The sequence below is a fragment of the Pristiophorus japonicus genome, chromosome 7 (assembly GCF_044704955.1).
Source record: "Pristiophorus japonicus isolate sPriJap1 chromosome 7, sPriJap1.hap1, whole genome shotgun sequence".
NCBI lineage: Eukaryota > Metazoa > Chordata > Chondrichthyes > Pristiophoridae > Pristiophorus > Pristiophorus japonicus.
Genome location: NC_091983.1, coordinates 87,681,378 through 87,703,894, shown reverse-complemented (window position 1 = coordinate 87,703,894; position 22,517 = coordinate 87,681,378). Strand labels below are relative to the sequence as shown.

Sequence of the window (22,517 nt, the reverse complement as noted above, 5' to 3'; positions counted from 1 at the left end):
TCCCCATCAGACCAACCGTACAAATTGCTACTAAACGTTACCGCGTATCTGTCGTCTCCTGTTTCTTTAATTACAGTGTCCGCCGGCGAGCCGGGCGGCACAATGGGATCTCCTACCTTCTCTCGTTGCTTTACTACCTTACTGATTCTTTTCTCAGTCTTAGGATGTACTTTCATTCTTTCAGTTGAGAGGTCGTCCTTCTTTCCTTTTCTAGGAGCTGGGCGCGAGCGCCCTGCTCGACTAGAGCCGTTTCCCATTCTTCCGGGTGCAACGTCTCGCGATCTTTTCTGAAATGAGAGTTAGGACAATCCTACAAAATATACAGTAATTTACAAAGCGCTCACCGGTGTTCTCTTTTCCGCTCAGCTCGGGGTCTCCTTTTGCCTTTTTGTTATTTTAGCTTCTTAGCGGTAGCTACCTTATGCCTCACCCTCTAGGGGATCTCGGCGGCCCGTCCCCCTTTCAGCTAGGACGGCCTAGGCACCTTCCTCCTTTCAGCTAGGAAGGTCCTTAAAATTCCTCTTTTCTCTTTAAAAGTTAAATTTTGTTCTTTTGGATCTCGTTTTTTTTTAGAGATCCTGCCGACTACGCCAGAATCTGTCGAGGAAATATTTAGCTTAAATTAACTCAGGTGGAGACTTTCAGAAGTGCACTTCGAGAGAATTTATTTTTAAAAAGCGAGATACATCTCGGAGAGCCTGCTTGGACCGTACCAAGGCAAAACTCTGTCGTACAAGCAAATTGCACTTATCTTTATACAGAAATTGAATACAGAAATAGAAAAAGAATCTTATTCATTAGTCCCGCGAGTACAAAGGTCGTCTCGGGAGGTACATACTCTATCTGTCCTTGCATAATTTCTCTCTGTTCACAGTCTGATAAACAGAATCAAAAGGAGACTTCCTTTTAATACCAGATGGTTATTTAATTGCATCTCTAAGTTTCAAGGCTAAAAAGCGTGGCTATTTTTCTAGTCTTATTATTTCTTTAAGCATAGCAAAAAACAGAATTTAACCCTTCCCTCTAAATTAAGCCAGGTGTTCATAGATTCTTTCTTCCACATTAGCCATGATCGTATTAAATGACAGAATACGCTCGAGGCGCCATATGACCTTCTCCTGCTCCTATTTCTTATGTTCTTATGAACAGCATTCAAAAATGATTAGAACATGAGGAAGGGAAAGAAAATGCACAGACACAGGCACAAGAAATTAAGCAGAATGACCTCTACAGGGTTAAGTGAAAATCAAGAGATTGCTAAATGACCCAAATGATATTAGTATGAGACAATAGGAAGAGAATGAGAAAAGTCAAAGAAGTAGCTACGGAGTTATTACATTTCCTGTTGGTATTTTATGCTCCAGCAGAAATAGTCCCAGTACTTCAAGTCTTTCCTCATAACTAAATGATAGAGAGAAGTTCAGATACACAGGAAGAGAAAGATAAATGATCAAACATACAAGGAGAGAGAGTGTTGAGACTCTTAAAAATAATTCAGACACACTGAGAAGAAGGGAGTTGTTCAGACACGAGCAGAGACAGACACTCTGACATGAGGACAGAGATGGAGAGAAGCATAGACACACATAGAGGGAGGAGAAATGGCAAACCGAGATGTGAAGGAGTTTCAGCCCTGACGACAAACACAGAACCAACAATACACAGATGGAGAGAGAAAGAAAAAGAGATGTTCAGATACACACAAGGAATAGAGAGAGAAAAACATGCAGGGTTAGAGAGAAGATAAAGAAAGAACTTGCACTTTGCATCTTTCACAGCCTCAGGACATTCTAAAGCACTTCAGTCAATTAATTACTTTTGAAGTGTAGTCACTGTTTCGTGGGCAAATGAGACAGCCAAATTGCACGTAGCAAGGTCCCACAAGCAGTGAGAGAAATTACCAATTCATTTCTCTGGTGATGCTGTTTAAGGGATAATTGTTGGCCAGAGCACTGGGAAAACTCTCTGCTTTTCAAATAATGGCAAAGGACCTCGGTTGGATGCGTCATCCAAAAGATGTTACCTCCGCCAGTGAGCACTCCCTCAGTACTTCACTGAAGTGTCAACCTAGATTATGTTTTCAAGTCCTGGAATAAGACTTGAAGCCATCTAGCTTAGTGATGAGCTGACACTTGGAGCCAAAATAAATGTCTGTCTGTGTATAATATATATATTATTTATAAGCCACAAATGAAATTGTTGCATGAATGCAGCCACCCATGAAAATGTGCTTACAAAACATGAAAATCAAATCATTTTGATCTAAAATTGATTTCTCCTAACCTCCCCACCCTGACAGCTAATTTCTTAGCCATTTCTGACGTTTACCCTGAATCCTCACTGTGCTAAGCTAAATTTCTAGCCTTTCGTGCAGAATTTTGACAAATGATTTTTGAAAGTCAAAATACACTTGTCATAGGGCTTTCCATTGTCCACATGGGATATGACTTCCTCAAAAAAGTTAAGGGGATTGGTTAGGGAGGGACTTCCCATTCTGAATCCATCTTGACTGTTGTTGTATAGATCATTCTCAAGTTTTATTCCTGATCAAAACAAATCCGAATGTTCTACTTCTGCTCCTATTTCTTGTGTTCTTCACACAGCATTCAAGTAAGACTAATGAGTCTGTAGTTGCCTTCATCTATTTTGTTGCTGTTTTTGAAAAGGAGCACTTATTTGTACTGCAAAAATGGCCAACATTCTCCACCCTTTGTCTATTATTGGTCCCCTTGGAGGATAAGCCACACCCTGAAGTTTCACAGGAATGTGTAACTGGAACCGCCCATCTCAAGGTCTCACTGATTTTGCAAATTGTAACTTGATCCACTTTGACTTCCTGAAGTGACAGAGGACAGACCTCGCCAGAAGACAGCAAGGGCCAGCCAAAGTGCCTTACCCAGCCCAAGTACATCCCTTCCCCAGCCGAAGTGCCTTACCCCAGTCCAAGTACATTCCTCGCCAGCCGAAGTGCCTTACCCCAGTCCAAGTGCATCCTTCCCCCAGCCAAAGTGCCTTATCCCAGCGCAAGTGCATCCTCCCCCCTGGACCCCTCCCCCCACCATAGATGGGGCAGGCATTGTGTACGGAATGTTAACAGGTTTATCGGGTATGAAGTGAATAATGCCAGTGCCATGACTTCTGGATATCATCCACTCCAAAAGGGTTTGGAAGAATGTGATCCGTCTTTTCCTCCCCCCCCACCATGTCTCTCTTTCTCTCCCCCCACCGTGTCTCTCTTCCCCCCCCCCCCCCACCGTGTCTCTCTCTCCCCCCACCGTGTCTCTCTCTCCCCCCACCGTGTCTCTCTCTCCCCCCACCGTGTCTCTCTCTCCCCCCACCGTGTCTCTCTCTCCCCCCACCGTGTCTCTCTCTCCCCCCACCGTGTCTCTCTCTCCCCCCACCGTGTCTCTCTCTCCCCCCACCGTGTCTCTCTCTCCCCCCACCGTGTCTCTCTCTCCCCCCACCGTGTCTCTCTCTCCCCCCACCGTGTCTCTCTCTCCCCCCACCGTGTCTCTCTCTCCCCCCACCGTGTCTCTCTCTCCCCCCACCGTGTCTCTCTCTCCCCCCACCGTGTATCTCTTTCCCCCCCCCCACCATGTCTCTCTTTCTCTCCCCCCACCGTATCTCTCTTTCTCTCCCCCCCCACCGTGTCTCTCTTTCCCCCCCCCCCACCGTGTCTCTCTTTCTCTCCCCCCACCGTGTATCTCTTTTTCCCCCCCCCCACCGTGTCTCTCTCTCCCCCCACCGTGTATCTCTTTCCCCCCCCACCATGTCTCTCTTCCCCCCCCCCCCACCGTGTCTCTCTTTCTCTCCCCCCACCGTATCTCTCTTTCTCTCCCCCCCACTGTGTCTCTCTTTCCCCCCCTCCACCATGTCTCTCTTTCCCCCCCCTCCACCGTGTCTCTCTTTTTCCCCCCCCCCCACCGTGTCTCTCTTCCCCACCACCCCCCTCTCTCCCCCCCGCCCCCCCTGCGTGTTTCTCTCTTTCCCTCCCTCCCCCGCAAGCGCCTCTCTCTCTCTCTCTCTCTCTCTCTCTCTCTCTCTCTCTCTCTCTCTCTCTCTCTCTCTCTCTCTCTCCTACCCAGCCTCTCTCTCTCTCCTCCCCCCCAGCCTCTCTCTTGCTATTCTCGGCCCCCGCCGCCACGAGGCCCGGGCCGGCCGCCATTGGGCGCCCCCCTCCCCCGCCACTCTCTGGCCTAAGACCTCCGCCATCGGGACCACTCCCCCAGCCGCCATCGGGCCCCCTCCACCTCCACCTCCCCGCCGCCATCGCCCTCACCCGCCGCCATCATACCCCCGCCCCCCACCACCTCCATCGGGCCCAGGACCGCCGCTATCGGGCCCATCCCGGCCTGGGGGTGGGAGGGGACGTGTGCGAGAAGAGAGTCAGAGCCTCAGGTCCTGCTTCTCGCCACCACGTTCATGAAATTATTCGGATCGAGAGGAAGGCGGAGCTTGACGGGGTGGGGCTTGTTGCCTGTCGGACAAAAAAGTGCAGTACGGGAAGGAGGGAAGGCGGGGCTGGATAGACGCCTGCCTGTCAAAAAAAAGTGCATTCCAAATAATTACATCATTTTGAAAATGGTCCCCACTTTAGCTTATTTCCAATCTACTGATATCTCTCAATTGTTCAGTGACCATCTCATAATACCTGCCAGTGCCTTACAAATCTAGTCCTCTTTCTCTCTCAGTTCTCTGAAATAGATACCACCAATTCCTGAGGATTTATTTGTTTTGAGCGCTTTTAGCCCATCAAGGATTTCCATCTCATTTAATTCTACTTAGGTTATTGTTACTGAGGGAGGATGATCATGCCTTGAGAATACTTAGAGGAAGTAACCATTCTGAATATTAATCTGCAAATGTTACACCCCTGTTCAAAAAAGGGGAGAGGGATAAACACGGCAACTATAGGCCAGGCCAGTCAGCCTAATATCGGTGGTAGGGAAGCTTTTAGCGACATTAATCTGGGACAAAATTAATTGGCACTTGGAAAAATATGGGTTAATAATTGAAAGCCAACATGGATTTGTAAAGGCAAATTGTTTTTGACTAACTAGTTCTTTGATGAAGTAACGGGGAGGGTAGTATGGTTGATTTTGTGTGTAGGGACTTTAAAAAGGTGGGGCCCTGGGTGTGCCTCGCTGCACCCCACCACTGGGACCCGCAACCTTGGAAGGTGGGAAACCACGGAATGTCCCACCAGCATTCAAACCACTAGTCGTGGAAGGGGCTGTCACCGCAATGAGCGGCATCACCTCCAAAGTCAATAAAACAGTGGGGGCTTCATCCAACTCCATCCCCTCCCCCTGCCCCTCACCCCCATGTTCTTGGTCTGGAGGATTGGATTCAAAGATGTTATCGTGTTCAGACTGGTCCTCCTCTGAATTTTCTTCTGCATCGTCAGGGTTGGTCTCAACTTCTGCAAAATGTAACAGAACACAGACAAATGGTTAGCAGCAGAGGAGGGGGCAGGGTGGGAGGCATGAGTAGGCTCACACAGCGCAGGCTAGGCAGCAGGCTGATTTGAAGGACCATGATGAAAGATAGCACATTGCATCAACCGAAGCGTAGCTGACTGAGACATCCCCAGGAACCGAAGCATAGCTAGCCCGCGCAGTACTTAACATTTAGCAAAGCCAGACTGTGGAATTTGCAGGACTTACTCTCTCCCTCGAATGTGGGCCCAGCTTGTGCAGTGGTGGTTGCTTTTTTCAGGCAGGACCCATCAAAGCAGTGACCCTGTCTTCCAAGGGTGTCAGTGGGTGCAGATTTGCCGGGCCTCCTCCTGTTCGGGTTCTTTCTCGTTTGTTGTGTGCTACTTTCCTCTGCAAATATGAAAACATAACTTTTTAGAGAGGGTGTCTTTCTGCTGGGTGGGACATATACAGCTGGTCACATTTACAATTGCAATTGCATTGAATAAATGAAAATATTACTTACACTAACTACTTGACCAAGGTCCTTTTTACACTGGCCTCCAGATCTCGTGGTGGTCACCATTGCACAGTAACCTTCTGTAACTTGGTTCTTCATTTCTTTGGGTGGAACTTTTTTGTGATTTTTGCTGGTGTCCAGCTTCTGCCATCTGGTCTTAATCACAGTAACTAGTGCCTCCATTGTTTCCTGTAAGAATTTTTGATCCTTGCACTGCGTTGCATCTTGTACTGCTGCAGCTCAGATTTTTCCAATGCTCTCACACAGCACTCCTCCTCACACACACAATTGGCTCTTTAAAAATGGCCGATTGCCAACTTGGAGCTGTACTGCGCATGCGTGTCCATTTCAAAGACGTCAGAAACATACTTTTTTTCCCCGTACATGCGCAGAAGGTGTGGCATCATTTTTCAAAGCAGACAGCCGGCTCCACCCCCTGAAGCGACTGGACACTCTGTGCGGTGCCAAATTCGAATTATAGATCAGGGAAACTTTGGCAAGTTATTTCCAGCGCATTTCTGGCCCAGAAGAACGGGCGTAACTTTGGCAATACACTAGAAAACGGGCGAGCGCAAAATTGAGCCCAATATTCCAGTGTTAATAAAATGCATAAGGGACAGCAGAATTTGAGATCCAATATATAACCTGACCATTCTTTGCACCTGTGAGCTATGTGGTTTGATCTCACGCAGTGACTTTACAACTGTTGCAGCACCACTCACCATCATGTGTGTCCTATATATTATTTCCTCTTGGAATTTCTTCCTTTGTTCCTCCTCTACTCCTGCTAGAACAATGGGCTTCATTGACCCAGCATTTGTGGTCCCGATGACGGCGTACTGGCAGCGTTCACCATCATTGCGCTTTTAAAACTGATCGCACATTTAGGAAGGATAGACGGAAAAGAAAAGGAGGCAGGGTGGCATTGCTGGTTAAAAAGGAAATTAATGCAATAGTAAGGAAGGACATTAGCTTTGATGATGTGAAATCGGCATGGGTGGAGCTGCGGAATACCAAAGGGCAGAAAACGCTAGTGGGAGTTGTGTACAGACCACCAAACAGTAGTGAGCTTGGGGACAAGAAATAAGGGATGCGCGCAATAAAGATACAGCAGTTATCATGGGTGACTTTAATCTATATATTGATTGGGCTAACCAAACTGGTAGCAATGCGGTGGAGGAAGATTTCCTGGAGTGTATTAAGGATAGTTTTCTAGACCAATATATCGAGGAACCAACTGGAGAGCTGGCCATCCTAGACTGGGTGATGTGTAATGAGAAAGGACTAATTAGCAATCTTGTTGTGCAAGGCCCCTTGGGGAAGAGTGACCACAATATGGTAGAATTCTTTATTAAGATGGAGAGTGAGACAGTTAATTCAGAAACTAGGGTCCTGAACGTGAGCAAAGGTAACTTCGATGGTATGAATTGACTGGCAAATGATACTTAAAGGGTTGACGGTGGATAGGCAATGGCAAACATTTAAAGATCACATGGACGAACTTCAACAATTGTACATCCCTGTCTGGTGTAAAAATAAAATGGGGAAGATGGCTCAACCGTGGCTAACAAGGGAAATTAGGGAGAGTGTTAAATCCAAGGAAGAGGCATATAAATTGGCCAGAAAAAGCAGCAAACCTGAGGACTGGGGGAAATTTAGAATTCAGCAGAGGAGGACAAAGGGTTTAATTAAGAGGTGGAAAATAGAGTACGAGAGGAAGCTTGCCGGGAACATAAAAACTGACTGCAAAAGCTTTTATAGATATGTGAAGAGAAAAAGATTAGTAAAGACAAACGTAGGTCCCTTGCAGTCGGATACAGGTGACTTTATAATGGGGAACAAAGAAATGACGGACCAATTGAACAAATACTTTGGTTCTGTCCTCACGAAGGAAGACACAAATAATCTTCTGGAAGTACTAGGGGACCGAGGGGCTGGTGAGAAGGAGGAACAGAAAGATATCCTTATTAGGCGGGAAATTGTGTTGGGGAAATTGATGGGATTGAAGGCCGATAAATCCCTGGGGCCTGATAGTCTGCATCCCAGAGTACTGAAGGAAGTGGCCCTAGAAATAGTGGATGCATTGGTGATTATTTTCCAACAGTCTATCGACTCTGGATCAATTCCTATGGACTGGAGGGTAGCTAATGTAACACCACTTTTAAAAAAGGGAGGGAGAGAGAAAATGGGTAGTTATAGACCAGTTAGCCTGACATCAGTAGTGGGGAAAATGTTGGAATCAATTATTAAGGATGAAATAGCAACGCATCTGGAAAGCAGTGACAGGATCGGTCCAAGTCAGCATGGATTTATGAAAGGGAAATCTTGCTTGACAAATCTTCTGGAACTTTTTGAGGATGTAACTAGCAGAGTGGACAAGGGAGAATCAGTGGATGTAGTGTATTTGGACTTTCAAAAGGCTTTTGACAAGGTCCCACACAAGAGATTGATGTGCAAAATCAAAACACATGGTATTGGGGGTAATGTACTGATGTGGATAGAGAACTGGTTGGCAGACAGGAAGCAGAGAGTCGGGATAAATGGGTCCTTTTCAGAATGGCAGACAGTGACTAGTAGTGTGCCGTAGGGCTCAGTGCTGGGACCCCAGCTATTTACAATATACATCAATGATTTAGATGAAGGAATTGAGTGTAATATCTCCAAGTTTGCAGATGACACTAAACTGGGTGGCGGTGTGAGCTGTGAGAAGGATGCTAAGAGGCTGCAGGGTGACTTGGACAGGTCAGGTGAGTGGTCAAATGCATGGCAGATGCAGTATAATGTGGATAAATGTGAGGTTATCCACTTTGGGGGTAAAAACACGAAGGCAGAATATTATCTGAATGGTGGCAGATTAGGAAAAGGGGAGATGCAACGAGACCTGGGTGTCATGGTTCATCAGTCATTGAAAGTTGGCATGCAGGTACAGCAGGCGGTGAAGGCGGCAAATGGTATGTTGGCCTTCATAGCTAGAGGATTTGAGTATAGGAGCAGGGAGGTCTTACTGCAGTTGTACAGGGCCTTGGTGAGGCTTCACCTGGAATATTGTGTTGAGTTTTGGTCTCCTAATCTGAGGAAGGACGTTCTTGCTATTGAGGGAGTGCAGCGAAGGTTTACCAGACTGATTCCTGGGATGGTTGGACTGACATATGAGGAGAGACTGGAGCAACTGGGCCTTTATTCACTGGAGTTTAGAAGGATGAGAGGGGATCTCATAGAAACATATAAGATTCTGATGAGACTGGACAGGTTAGATGCAGGAAGAATGTTCCCTTTGTTGGAGAAGTCCAGAACCAGGGGACACAGTCTTAGGATAAGGGGTAGGCCATTTAGGATTGAGATGAGGAGAAACTTCTTCACTCAGAGAGTTGTTAACCTGTGGAATTCCCTACCGCAGAGAGTCGTTGATGCCAGTTCATTGGATATATTCAAGAGGGAGTTAGATATGGCCCTTACGGCTAAAGAGATCAAGGGGTATGAAGAGAAAGCAGGAAAGGGGTTCTGAGGGAATGATCAGCCATGATCTTATTGAATGGTGGTGCAGGCTTGAAGGGCCGAATGGCCTACTCCTGCACCTATTTACTATGTTTCCACGTTTCTATGTTTCTATGATTTAGTGCAAATGCAGCCTAATGTGGAAATCCTGAAGCTGCGATCTGTCATTCACTGCTCCTCCACAGGCTGCGCTGAGCTGATGGCAATTAGTGAAATCTATTAAATCAGGGAAACTGATGAAAACTTTGGCTCTTCTGCAGTTAAATTCCCCACTAAAAGTTAGACCCAAAGGGATTAGGTGTAACTGGGGTTTTAACAGTGTATTGACTGCTAAACAAACATGGGCCTGGAAAACTCATTTTAATTTTGTCAAGTGTCAAATTTATACATTTTAATTTAAAAAAAATGTCAGAATTAAAAAAAAATAGTTTGTTCATCTTTATTTCAGGTTTGCCTTTTCCCTATGTGAGAGTCTCAATCTTTGTTTTGCTCTCTTCAACATTCTGTGTGGGGAAACCCACCTGCAGATGTATTGGGGATCCCCTGTAAATGTTACCACACTTCAGGGACCCTGTTCTAACTTCCAAAGACTGTCAGCTTCCCAAAAGAAAACAATATTATTATTGCAGAAAACAATTTTTATTCGTATAAATACAGCAACAGAAATAACATGCTAATAAGTCAACAAATAAAGAAATAATATAGATTACAGAATTCTCGCTCTCACCATGATCCAAGAGAGGCAGAAATATTGCCAAGCCTTTATGATCCCTTTGCAGAGCCCTTAACAAGCACAGACATGTGTTTGATGTTATGAAATTGGAAATTTGATGCTGATAGCTGTTTGACCCGGAGGTAATCGCAAATGAACCCAATCATGCCCTCAGCAAATGTCCATGCATTTATGTTAGAAGCTCAGAACTGGCTGGTGCTCAGAAACTGTATACCTAATACTGATCTGGGTATGCAGATGCCAATTGCAGTATCTCGCTGGTATTCAGGCTGAATAGCATATAACAGGGATTGAAGCTAGAACCTTCCTGGTTAATATGACAACATGTGATACATCTACCAACTGAGCTATGTTTGTTTTCTATTTACCAGGACTTACTTTACCATTAGCTATATTGGGCTGGATTTTCAGGTGGTTTGCGACCAGGTTTTTGCTGCGTTTTGACCATTCGCGGCGAAAAACCGGGCGCTCAGCTGTTCTTCGCCCGGTTGCGATCCTCGGCTCGTTTTTTGCGGCGCCGCTTGGAAGCACCGCTGGGGAGAGCTGCGCCGGGGTGTAACGACTCGATTACGTTACTGTCCAAGTTTCGGCACTCACCCGACCTGTACGTCGTGCCCAGAAGACCGCCAGGAAAAACACGGCGGTCCAGCCCTGCCAGCAGTGCTAATTTGGAAAAACGGAAAAAAAGGTAAGTTAAAAGTTTAAAAATATATATTTTTGCAGCAGTTTGTCAGGTAAGGGTCTTGGCAATGTTTTTTGAAAGTTTTTTGAATTTTTTTTTTGCCCCCTCCCAAGGCCTCTCTCGGAGTGCTCCAGGCCCCGCACTAAAGTTGCCAAGGATCCTGTTTTTGCGCCTCGAATAATAGTGCAAAGCCTCCCTTTGCACTGCACCCCTGTTGCAGATCCCAAGTGCCGAAAGTTAGGCAATTAATCGGTAACTTTAATTGGGCAGTAATTTTCACGTATCTCTTGCCCAAAAACGGAGAAAACCGAAAATCCAGCCGAATGTATGGAAACATAACATCAGACAGCATCTGTAATACGTTAAGCCTTTACAAATGACTTGTGCCATACTTCATCTCTGATGGGGATCACACACAAAGTGGCATCATTTAAGACCTTTATTATTTATTCAGACTCTAGAGCAGCAGCTGGAGCAGATGAAAGCTACATACCAACTAAATCAAGAAAAACTTGAATACAACTTCCAGGTGTTGAAGAAACGTGATGAGGAGAACACGGTCACAAAATCGCAACAAAAGAGGAGGATTGCAAGGTTACATAAAATTACATAGAATTTTACAGCATAGAAACAGGCCATTTGACCCAACAGGTCTATGGCGGTGTTTATGTTCCACATGAGCCTCCTCCAACCTTACTTCATCTCACCCTATCAATATGTCCTACGTCTTTCTCCCTTATGCACTTATCTAGCTTCCCCTCAAATGATCTATGCTATTCACTCAACCACTCCATGTGGTAGTAAATTCCACATTCTCACCACTCGTGAGTAAAAATATTTCTTCTGAATTCCTTATTGGATTTCTTAATGACTATCCTATGTTCATGGCCCCTAGTTTTGAACTCTCCCACCAAGTGGAAAAAAGTGATTCGAAAAAATTCAATCAATTAGATAATGTCTTCATTAGAATTGTGCAAACTTTCTGTTGTCTTGTTGCAATAAAATTGATTGTAGCCATCTTCATTTATATAAGTAACTTAAGAAAACAGTTCCTCTTCCGTTCTCTTCCACCCCCACTCCCACCACAATGACCTGAAATAAAGGACTGCAGTTAAGTGATACTTCCAGGACGCAACAGGCACATAGAGCCAGTTGATATTTTCAATTTCTTACATTTTGAGTGTGTACTTTTTTTTTTTATTCGTTCATAGGATGTGGGTGTCTCCAGCAAGGCCAGCATTTATTGCCCTTGAGAAGGTGGTGGTGAGCCATCATTTCAGAGGGCAGTTAAGAGTCAACCACATTGTTGTGGGTCTGGGGTCACATACCAGACTGGTTAAAGACAGCAGATTTCCTTCCCAAAAGGACATTAGTAAACCAGATGGGTTTTAACGACAATCCGGTAATTTCATGGTCACCATTACTGATATTAACTTTTTTAAATTTCAGATTTTTATTTAATTAACTGAATTTAAATTCCCCAGCTGCGTGGTGGGATTTGAACTCACGTGTCCGGATCATTAGTCCAGGCCTCTGGATTACTAGTCCAGTAACATAACTGCTATGCTACTGTACCCACAGTGTTTCTATGATTACACCATCATAGTGATTATCATCATTTAAAATTGCTACTAAAAAATGATAGTTGGTGAGTGCGCTGCCCTATATGGTACAGACCACGAAGGCCCTAGGTTTTATCGGTGGTCTGGGCGGTATTTGCTGATCTCAACCAAAACAGTGGTAGGAATACTAAAATCGGTATTGGTCCATAGGATTGGGCTTAGCTGTGATGCCCCCACAATTAATTGCCACTCATTGTCTAGGCTTGTACATTTAGGAAAAATACCAGAGGGTTGCAAGTGACCGTTGAATCATACACCAGCATGAGTCAATGGGCCAAAATTTAGCCTCTCGAAAGGCCTGTTACTGCCGGAAAGTGGCGGCGACTATGTGGCAATGTCAAATGGCCGCTGATTTTTTTTTTTATCGAATGGCCGCTGCTTGCGAAATTCACCTCAGTGGTTTTTCCGGTGATCCCCACTTCTGCCCTGTTGCTGCCGAACCCTCCTAAGTGCACCATCAAAGTGCACACCGTCAATCTCCCGCCCCGAAGCAAATTTTACCTGAAAAAATCTTCGGCCCGCTGCTCGGTGCCCCCGACAGCTTTTTCTGTCGGTGCACTGTGTTTGCAGTGTCCGCAAAATGGCGGTGCTGCCATCATTAAAGGGGAGGGCGCACTGCTGCGGCCGCCATCTTATTTCTTTTTGTCGGCCTACTGCCAGGTTGGCCCAACAATTATGCCCCCGGGTTTGGCCAGGCAGCCTGGCACCCACTCTTGGGTGCCAGGCTGCTGGCCCGGCCGAAATCCTCCCTGGTGGCCCAGTGGACCTAACCAAAGTAATCGCAGCGCCCGCAGCAGCTCTGCCCTTTAAGTGAAGGAGAGACGTGGTGACGTGCCAGCTGATGACGTCAGCAGCGCTACGCTGATGACTGACAGCGGTGGACACTGCGCCTGCCCTCACTTCCGCTCCCAGTTTGACAGACACTCCGCCCTCGCCTCCACTTCCGCCCTCATTATGACCGACTTCCACCCTGCTGGAAAAAAAAAGGACAAAAAGCTGAATTTTGCACAAGATGCCACCGCATCCATTGTGGCGGTGAAAACAGCTGAAACACGGTAAGTGTGCCCTGTTTCCAGCGGGGGTGAATTATGGCCCCAATGCCTTCAGTGGAGAAGAGAATAGAAAAATTTATAGGAAAACAAATTAAAAACAAATTACTATTCTAGGTTAATTTGCAGTAAACAATATGCACAATTGTCACCTTAATTCAGAAACTTGGTGCCATAGAGAAAAAGGATCATCTCTGAATACAAGATGTTGCATTCTTTTTTCTAAAATACACAATGTAAAAGGTCCTAAATGTTGGGAAAGATCTTTTAGGAAAAATGTCAACGTATTTCACTACAATCTTGAGGAAACTGACATTTTCTATCAGTAGAAACAACTGATGTCAGCTGCTTAGTCTTTCAGTGGGATAAGGACAGTGCATGCCAAGTACTGTTTTAATTGAAAATTGTATTACTATGACTGAAAAAATTGCTAATATCCCAGATCCCATGAAACTAGAGCGTTGCCACTGAGCCAAGGTGACACTAAAAATCAGTTAAATGATAAACATTGGCTGCAAATAATTGGGAATGGCAAGGCCCCCATGGTAGAAACAGTTACTGACAAGCTGTAGACGATCCAACACGTGTGCAAAAGCATAATTTTAAGATGACTCCTCTGATTAAAATGTGTCATGTGAATTGCTTCACAGGCTACATGATGCTCTGAATAAGGTGATGATAAGAAAGGCTAAACAAGAGAAAATGTATCGAGAAGAGAATAAGATGCTAACCGACCAATACAAGAGAACTGTAGAACTATATAAGGACCTACAGAAGAAAATAAGGTTTCCAAAATCCTAATTGAAATCATATCTATTGTACTTATCATCAACAAGGCTATCTCTGAGTACTTCCTCATATCCTTAACTAGCCATATTCCCTTAACCTCCTTCAATCTCACTTCCTACTGCATCTGTCTCTGGAAAAAACTGATCACCAAGTATTTTACAAACATGCTCTCAAATTTCACACTGTCTGGCCTTCCATTCACCACAGTACCTTTGCAGTTGTTGATTTGTTCATCCATTCTCTCGCCTCCACCTTTGATGACCTTGACCCAGCAAAACCTTCACTTTTTCCCATCCTCTCACTGGGGTGGCCCCTCTCTTTGCTTCCTCAAGCCCAAGGGGTGCGTATACCTGGCGCACAACTGGTTCAGCCATCCAATGTCAGGTCTAGCTTGACCACGTCAAGCTTGACCAGGCCTCGGCTCTGTTGGCAAAATGGTCCACTACTCTTCTCCCCTTACCTGGAACAACAAATGTAGGACATAATAGAATTTTTCATCTCTCACAAAGGAGACCATCTGTTCAACTGCCTCTGTTGCTTTCCCTGTTCCTTTTGCCCACAAAGTCCCATCCCCACCTGAGCCCTGAACCATTGTCTCTCTCTAGTTTCTCCCCGATTTCCCTCTTAACCCTCTCCAAGCTTAGTTCATCCATAGCATCCAGCTTTTGCTCCCCAACCCCATTCCCACTGAACCCTTGATCACCCAATGTCCCTTCCTGCCTCAATTTTAGCCGATATTGTAAGTAGTTCCCTCTCCTCAGGCACTCCCTTTCAAAATTGTTGCCATTATCCCCTCCTCTAAATACCCACCCACTATACTCACTAAGGATAGCGCCTTTCACGATCTCAAGACGCCCCAAAGCTCTTTACAGCCAATCTGTTTAATGGTGTTGGTTGAAGGATAAATATTGACCAGGACACATGGGATAACTCCCCTGCTCTTCTTCGAATAATGCCATGGGATCTTTTACGTCCATTTGAAAGGGCAAACGGGACTTCGGTTTAATGTCTCATCTGAAAGACGGCACCTCTGACACTGCACTGGAGTGCCAGCCTTGATATTGTGCTCAAGTGTCTGGAGTGAAACTATTGTTCCATCTCCAACCTCTCTTTCCTTCTAGATCTATGCATTCCTCTCCTACAACTACCTATTTGCATCTGGTTTCCAACCGTCCCACGGCACCAAAACAGCCTAACCAAAATTGTGAAAATGTTCACTATTGTGACTATGGTGCATTATCCCTCCTCGACCCCTCTGCAACACAGTAGATCACACGATCTTCCCCCGACTGCATCTCCTTCACTGACCAGCTTTGTGGAACTGTCCTTGCTTGACTCCACTCTTACCTATCCATTTGTACCTAGAGAATCTCTAGCAGTGGCTTCTCTTTCCACCCCTGCATTGTAGCCTTTGGAGTCCCTCAAAGATCCATCCTGGGCCCACTGTACTTCCTCACTTATATCCTGCACCTTGAAAACATTCTCCATAGATAAAGTTTCAGCTGGGTATTGATAATACCCAGCTATACTTCTCCACCATTTCTCTAAACCTTCCACTGCTTTTGTGCTGACTGTTTGTCTGTCATCCAATCTTGGAAGAGCCGTAACTTCCTCCGTTGGGAAAGACCAAAACCATTGTCTTTGGTGTCTGGCACAAATGTTGTAGCCATGCCACTGACTCTATTTCCCCTTCTCTGGCTACTGTCTAGGCTAAATCAGACAACTCTGTTCAACTCTGAGGTGAACTTCCAATCACATGTTCTCTCTATCACAAAGACTGCCAACGTAACCTTCATAATATCACCTACCTCCATCCTAACTTAGCCCATCTGTCCCTGACACCATCATTTCTGCCATTATTATCGGCAAAGTCAATTACGTCAATGCTCTATTGTCAAGACTTCCCACCCTCATCCCCACCACCCCCTCCACACCCTCCATAAACTAAAATTCAGCGAATATGCTGCTGTAGCCTATCCCGTACCATGTCTTGCTTGCATGTCACACCCGTCCGTGTTGACCTACATTGGCACTAGTCTAAGAAATATCTCAAATTTAATATTTTCATTTTTGTGTTTCAATCTTTTCATAGCCTCACCCCTTCCTCTCTCTCTAACCTCCTACAGCTCTACATGCCCTTCTGGGCTCTTCATTCCTCTGACTGTGGCCTCTTGTGCTTGTAAATGCAAGTCCTTCTTTCTTTGCTCTCTTCCTTCACATCACCATTGGCAGCTGTGTCTTCAATCACCTTGGTCCCACTCTCTGGAATTTCCTGCCTAAACCCCTCTGCCTTAGCACCTCCCACTCTTAAGACCCTCTTAAAACCCACCTGTTTGACCAAAATTATTGATTAACCCTCTAATCTCTCCTACTTTGTCTCAGTGTCTGTTTCTTTATGCTTCTGTGAAGCACCTTGAGTCAATTTTCTATGTTAAAGATGTTATGTAAATTCAAGTTGTTCTGGTATTGTTCCATTGGTTGAGACTAAGCCGAGACTAAAACTGAAATTGAAGTGCTATTCACATCACATGCAGTATACATTATATTATATACCATGGGTTATTGACATTTCTTGGTAATTTAGGAAGATTAGCGTTCCATTTAATAAATATGCTTTGATTGTTATGTACTAGCATTATCAAGTGATTCAGAAGAAAGTAATCTTTTTTCTGTTCCCTTTGGTATTACCTCCAGCGACTTCACCGGGGACAACTCTTTTATCCTGCATATCTGTATTATAATCATCCATCATGGAGGAAACAGTTATAGCTAGATAAAGGTTTGCCAGATGTGATAATGGAGCAATCCATGCTTCTTAAAATATTTACCACCACGTTTACCAGTGGTAAATTCTGCTACTGCACCAATCATGAACCCTGGATGTACAATATTCACATCTGCTGAACTGATCTCAGCAATGAGGACTCCTCAATCCAGAATTACTAGCCCAATATGTTCCTTTTAATTTTAAAGCTGTAAATGATGGAATAGGATAGGGAGGAGGAGGAATTATCACATGATGAACACACCATATGAAGATCTGGCCTCTTCTTAACATGCAGATCTTGGCTTTAATTATTCGCCATTGTTCTGAATGCATCCAGTTATTGTGAATTTGTTATTAGCAAGACTACTTATGTGAGGGGAGTGTATCTTGATGCTTTTGATAATAAGTTCAAAGAAGTTATAACCATAAACTGAGACCATTTTTGAAGTAACGTGTGCAGTTTTAGGCATCCAGGTTTTAAAAGGTCATTAATATATTAGAGAGGGTTGAGAGAAGAGTGACTGGATGATTCTGTGACTTTGGCTTCTCGGATATGAATGGCTTACAGAACTGAATTGCTTTTTTTGGAGAAAAGAAGATTGAGAGCAGAGAAATGATCCGTGTCGATAAAGTGCTAAGAAGCATGGATATGTCAATACAAGCAGGTCCTATAATTTTTGATATTAGCACAGAATTACATGAATATAAAATTAACAGGTCCCCCAAGTAAAACTAGAAATTGGAAAGAGTTTTTTTGGAAGTCTCCTAAGCTACTAATAAAAGCAATTAGTGTTGTTTTAACACATTGTACTAAAAAAAAGCTTGATAAATATTTGATTAGAATGTTGTGAAAATCAGTACTTTATATTTTCTTTTATCAGACATTTTTCTGCAATCGATGCAAAGAAATTTGAAGGTATTTGGTTAATGAACGAGGGAGAGGCAAAGGATCTAGTCAGGAAGGCCCTCGATGCTGACCGAATAATTCATGAGCAACAGATGGGCTTGAGTTGGACAATGCCGGATCTGTGTTTTATGAAGAATGTTGGACCAATTGTATCCTGTGCCAAGAAGAAAAAATCAGCTGTTCAGCTGGCAGAAGAAGTTATTCTAGGAGGTAGGAATTTTTTAATGTGTTTAAGTGGTGAGAAAAACAAATTGGTAGGCATGGGACTAGTAACAACCCTTAAATGATAACTGGTCAATTTTAAAATAAAAACAGAAAATGCTGGAAATACTCAGCAGGTCAGGCAGCATCTCTGGAGAGAGAAACTGTTAACGTTTTAGGTCGATGACCTTTCATCAGATATAAATATATATCAATTATAAGTCAATTATAGATAGCCAAGATAATGGGCCGTAATTTGTGGCCCCTACAGGTGCGTACGAGGTGTGCACACGCCCGTAGGTGCTGTGCACGTTTCGGGTTTAGGCATGCGCTGAAACCCAGAACTTGTGATCTGACAAGAATTATCTCGATAGATTGCACGTATCCCTGGGAAAAGGGACTCCACGGGCAGAGAGTTGGGCTATTTGCTATTTGGGCTATCTGCCCAGCGAATGCCTGTGAAATTCTTACGCCTGCTTTTACCAGTAAGAGTAAGATAATGAGGGGGCTCGACAAGGTGGATGCAGAGAGGATATTTCCACTCATATGCGAAACTAAAACTAGGGGACATAGGGCTCAATTTTGTCCAAGCCTGTTTTCTGGCGTATTGCCAGAGTTACGTTCGATTTTCTAGGCCAGAAATGCACCAAAAATATTTTGCTAAAGTTTCCCCGATGTATAATTCAAATTTGGCGCCACGCAGCGTGTCCAGTTGCCTCGAGGGGTGGAGCTTGCTGTATGCGTCGAAAAAGCGATGCCACACCTTCTGCGCATGCGCGACAAAAAAAGTGACATTTTTGACGTTATTTCAATGGAAGCGCATGTGCAGAAGGTACAGCTCCGGGTTGGCAATCGGGCATTTTTAAAGAGCCAGTTGTGTGAGAAGGAATGCTGTGTGAGAGCATTGGAAAAATCGGATCTGCAGCAATACAAGATACAATGCGATGTGAGGACCAAGAATTTCTTACAGGATGAAGTGGAGGCACTGGTTACTGTGATTGAGAACAGATGGCAGGAGCTGGACACCAGTAGAGGTCACATAAAAGTTCCAGCCAAAGAAACGAAGAAACACTGGAACCAAGTTACAGAAGATTACTGTGTAATGGTGACCATTGGCGATCTGGAGGCCAGTGTAAAAAGAAGGACCTTGGTCAAGTAGTTAGTGTAAGTAATATTTTCATTTATTCAATGCAATTGCAATTGTAAATGCGACCAGCCGTATATGTCCCACCCAGCAGAAAGACACCCTCTCTAAAAAAGTTGCATTTTCATCTTTGCAGAGGAAGGTGGCACACAACAAAAGGGAAAGAACTCGAACAGGAGGAGGCCCGCCAAATCTGCACCCACTGACACCATTGGAAGAGAGAGTCGCTGCTTTGATGGGTCCTGCCTGGAGAATGCTCTCACACAGCATTCCTTCTCACACAACTGGCCCACAATCGAGAGAGAGGGTAAGTCCTGCAAATTCCACAGACTGGCTTTGCTAAAAGTTAAGTATTGCATGGGCTAGCCATGCTTCGGTTCATGGGGATGTCTCTGTCAGCTACGCTTCGATTGATGCAATGTGCTATCATTCATTGTGGTCCTTCAAATCAGCCTGCTGTCTGCGTTGTGTGAGCCTACTCATGCCACCCACCCTGTCTTCTTATCTGCTGCTAACCATTTGTCTGTGTTCTGTTATATTTTGCACAACTTGAGGCCGACCCTGATGATGCAGAAGAAGATTCAGACGAGTACGAGCCTGAAGAGGAGAATATCTTTCAATCCCACCTTCCAGACCAAGAGCAAGGGGAGAGGGGGAGGGGATGGAGATGGATGAAGCTCCCACTGTTTTACTGACTTTGGTGGAGGTGCAGGTGCTGCCCATTGAGGTGCCAGCTTCTTCCGTGACTAGTGGTTTGAGTGTTGGTGGGACATTCCATGTTTTCCTAATGTCCGAGGGTGTGGGTTCCATTGGTGTGATGCAGCGAGGACACGCAGGGCCCCACCTTCCGAGGCTGCGGGTCCCAGTGGTGGGATGCTAGTCACACACGTGGGGAAGAGGGGAAGGAGAGCTGGACTGCGCTCTCCTGAGATGCAGGATCTAACAGATGTGGTTCAGATGATGGCAATGAGTGGGCAGAGCATTGACCTTACACGATCACTCCTGGACACCATCAGTGTGGTGGGTGATGAGGTGGCGGGACTGTCGGGAGAAGTAACAGCAATCACACTATAAAAAGGGAATGATATCCAGGAGCATGAATGAGGGAATATCTCAGTCAGCTGAAATCATGTCAGTGATCAGGGAGGGAATGTCAGAGATGGTGCGAACATTATTACTGAACATGATGGAGGGAATGTTGCAGGTCGTTGAGACACTGTCAGGGCGCACGGGGGACGGCATGTTGGAGTTAGCTGCTGCAATAAGGGAACACACCCAGACACTGCGCCCATTGACAGAATCAACTGGCACTCCCACTCCAATCCCCACACCAGCCTCTCTAAACTTGGTACCAATCCCAGAAACACTGCGCCACCGCCTGCGGGCAGGGGTGGTGGGGTCACCAAGAACAAGCATGGCAGGCGGTCTTAGAATAAGGTGGAGGAGAGATGTGCACTCTTTCTTTGCTGCTGCTGTTGTTATTATTACTGTTACTGTTGTAACTGTTGTTCTCAAATTAAAAGATTTTTGTAAGTTATGTAAATTTACAAGTTTAAAAGTTAGTAAGTGATCTCAAAGTTTGTCAGTGATCTTAGAGTTTGTAAGTAATCCTAGAGTGGGCAAGTGATCGTAACTGAAAACTTTAATAAAATTATTCTTGTGTTAAACTTTAAAGTTAAGTTAAGTACAAAGAACTGTTAAACTTTTGAAAAAAATATATTTTACACTAAATCGGAATAATTTTCATTATTTGTTCCATTATTAACACAACTTTTGAAGTAAAGAAGAATCATTTCCATCATTTGTTTCATTAACACAGCACAACATTACGGTACAAGTCCAAACAGTAAACATGGTCCATGTGGAATAGTTGTCGTTGAGCCTTCAGGCAGCAAAGCGTTCATGAATGAGCTGCTGGTGCAAGGCTCAAGCAATTGTTAAAGGGGCACGATGGCCCGCCTTCCTCCGCCGTCGTGTTTCGGGTTCAGGTAGTTGCATGGCTTCCTTGTCCTCGTCCTTGTCCTGCTCGTCATCTGCATCTTCCTCATCATTATCATCAGCCACTTTCACTGCAGGTGGGTCTTCTCCTACCAGCTGCTGCTGCCTCATGATGGTTAAGTTATGCAGCACACAACAATGAACTGACCGACAATCTCAGGGGAGTATAGCAAGTAGCCTCCAGAATGGTCCAGGCATCGGAAACGCTGTTTCAAGATGTCAATGGTCCTCTCTATGATGCTGCACGTTGCAGTGTGCGACATGTTGAATTCCCGGTCAGCTTCAGTCTGGGTTACACGTAGGGGCGTCATAGGTGGCGAGGCCGTACCCTTTGTCCCCCAGTAGCCAGCTCTGCCCTTCTGGCTACTACTGAAATATAGCAGATATAACGTTCTCGCATAGGATGAACGCATCATGCGTGCTCCCAGGGTATCTTGCATCGACTGACATGATGCAATGTATGTCATCACACATGAGCTGTACATTAATGGAGTGGAAGCCTTTTCTGTTCCTATACATCTCGGAATCCTCCAAAGGTGCTTGCAAGGCAATGTGGATACAATCAATGCAGCCCTGTACCTTCGGGAAACCGACAGCCCTGTCATGCATTGCTTGGATGGTCATGGGAAACTTTATGTAGTCATTCCTCCGTGCACGTATTGCAGCAGTCACCTGCCGAATGCAGACATGTGTTGCATGTTGAGAGTTGGCGCGCACATCCCCAGTTGTAGCTTGAAACAATCTGGAGGCATAGAATGAAAGTGCAGCTGTAACCTTCACTTCAACTGATAAAGCAGTCCTCCTGATGCTTCTAGGTTGCAGGTCTGCTTTCACCAACTCACAGATCTCAGTTACAACTTCTTTGTGGAAACGCAACCTTCTGACACAGTCTGCATCACTCAGGTGCAGGTACGAATGCCTATCTCAATATACCCGACGTGAGTAAGGCCTCCTGCCCAGTACCCTACGGGCTCTGAGGTTCCTCATGCGATGACATTGAATCAATTGTCTGCTACGTAGCACCATGATGCAGAAGGCTCGAACAAAGTATGGCGTTGTCAATATTGTCCCCATAGTTAAATTTTACCTTTGCAAGAAGCTCTAAACGGCAGGAAGGCAGGCAGGACAGGTTCTTTGTTCTCTCTCCCCAAGGTCTGGATGGATGGACCACACCCAGGTCTTGTGACTTCTCT

The 22,517-nt window shown here is 45.1% G+C and overlaps 1 protein-coding gene across 1 annotated transcript in view; it reads left to right on the top strand.

Annotated features, from left to right (window-relative positions):
• The window catches only part of drc1 (dynein regulatory complex subunit 1 homolog (Chlamydomonas)), a 165,265-nt gene that overhangs the window by 74,229 nt on the left and 68,519 nt on the right, over positions 1–22,517 (top strand). Inside the window, exons 8-10 of the mRNA XM_070885107.1 lie at positions 11,302–11,441; positions 14,169–14,303; positions 17,956–18,191. Of these exons, the coding sequence (XP_070741208.1) occupies positions 11,302–11,441; positions 14,169–14,303; positions 17,956–18,191 (511 nt within the window). The remainder of the gene's footprint in view (positions 1–11,301; positions 11,442–14,168; positions 14,304–17,955; positions 18,192–22,517) is intronic.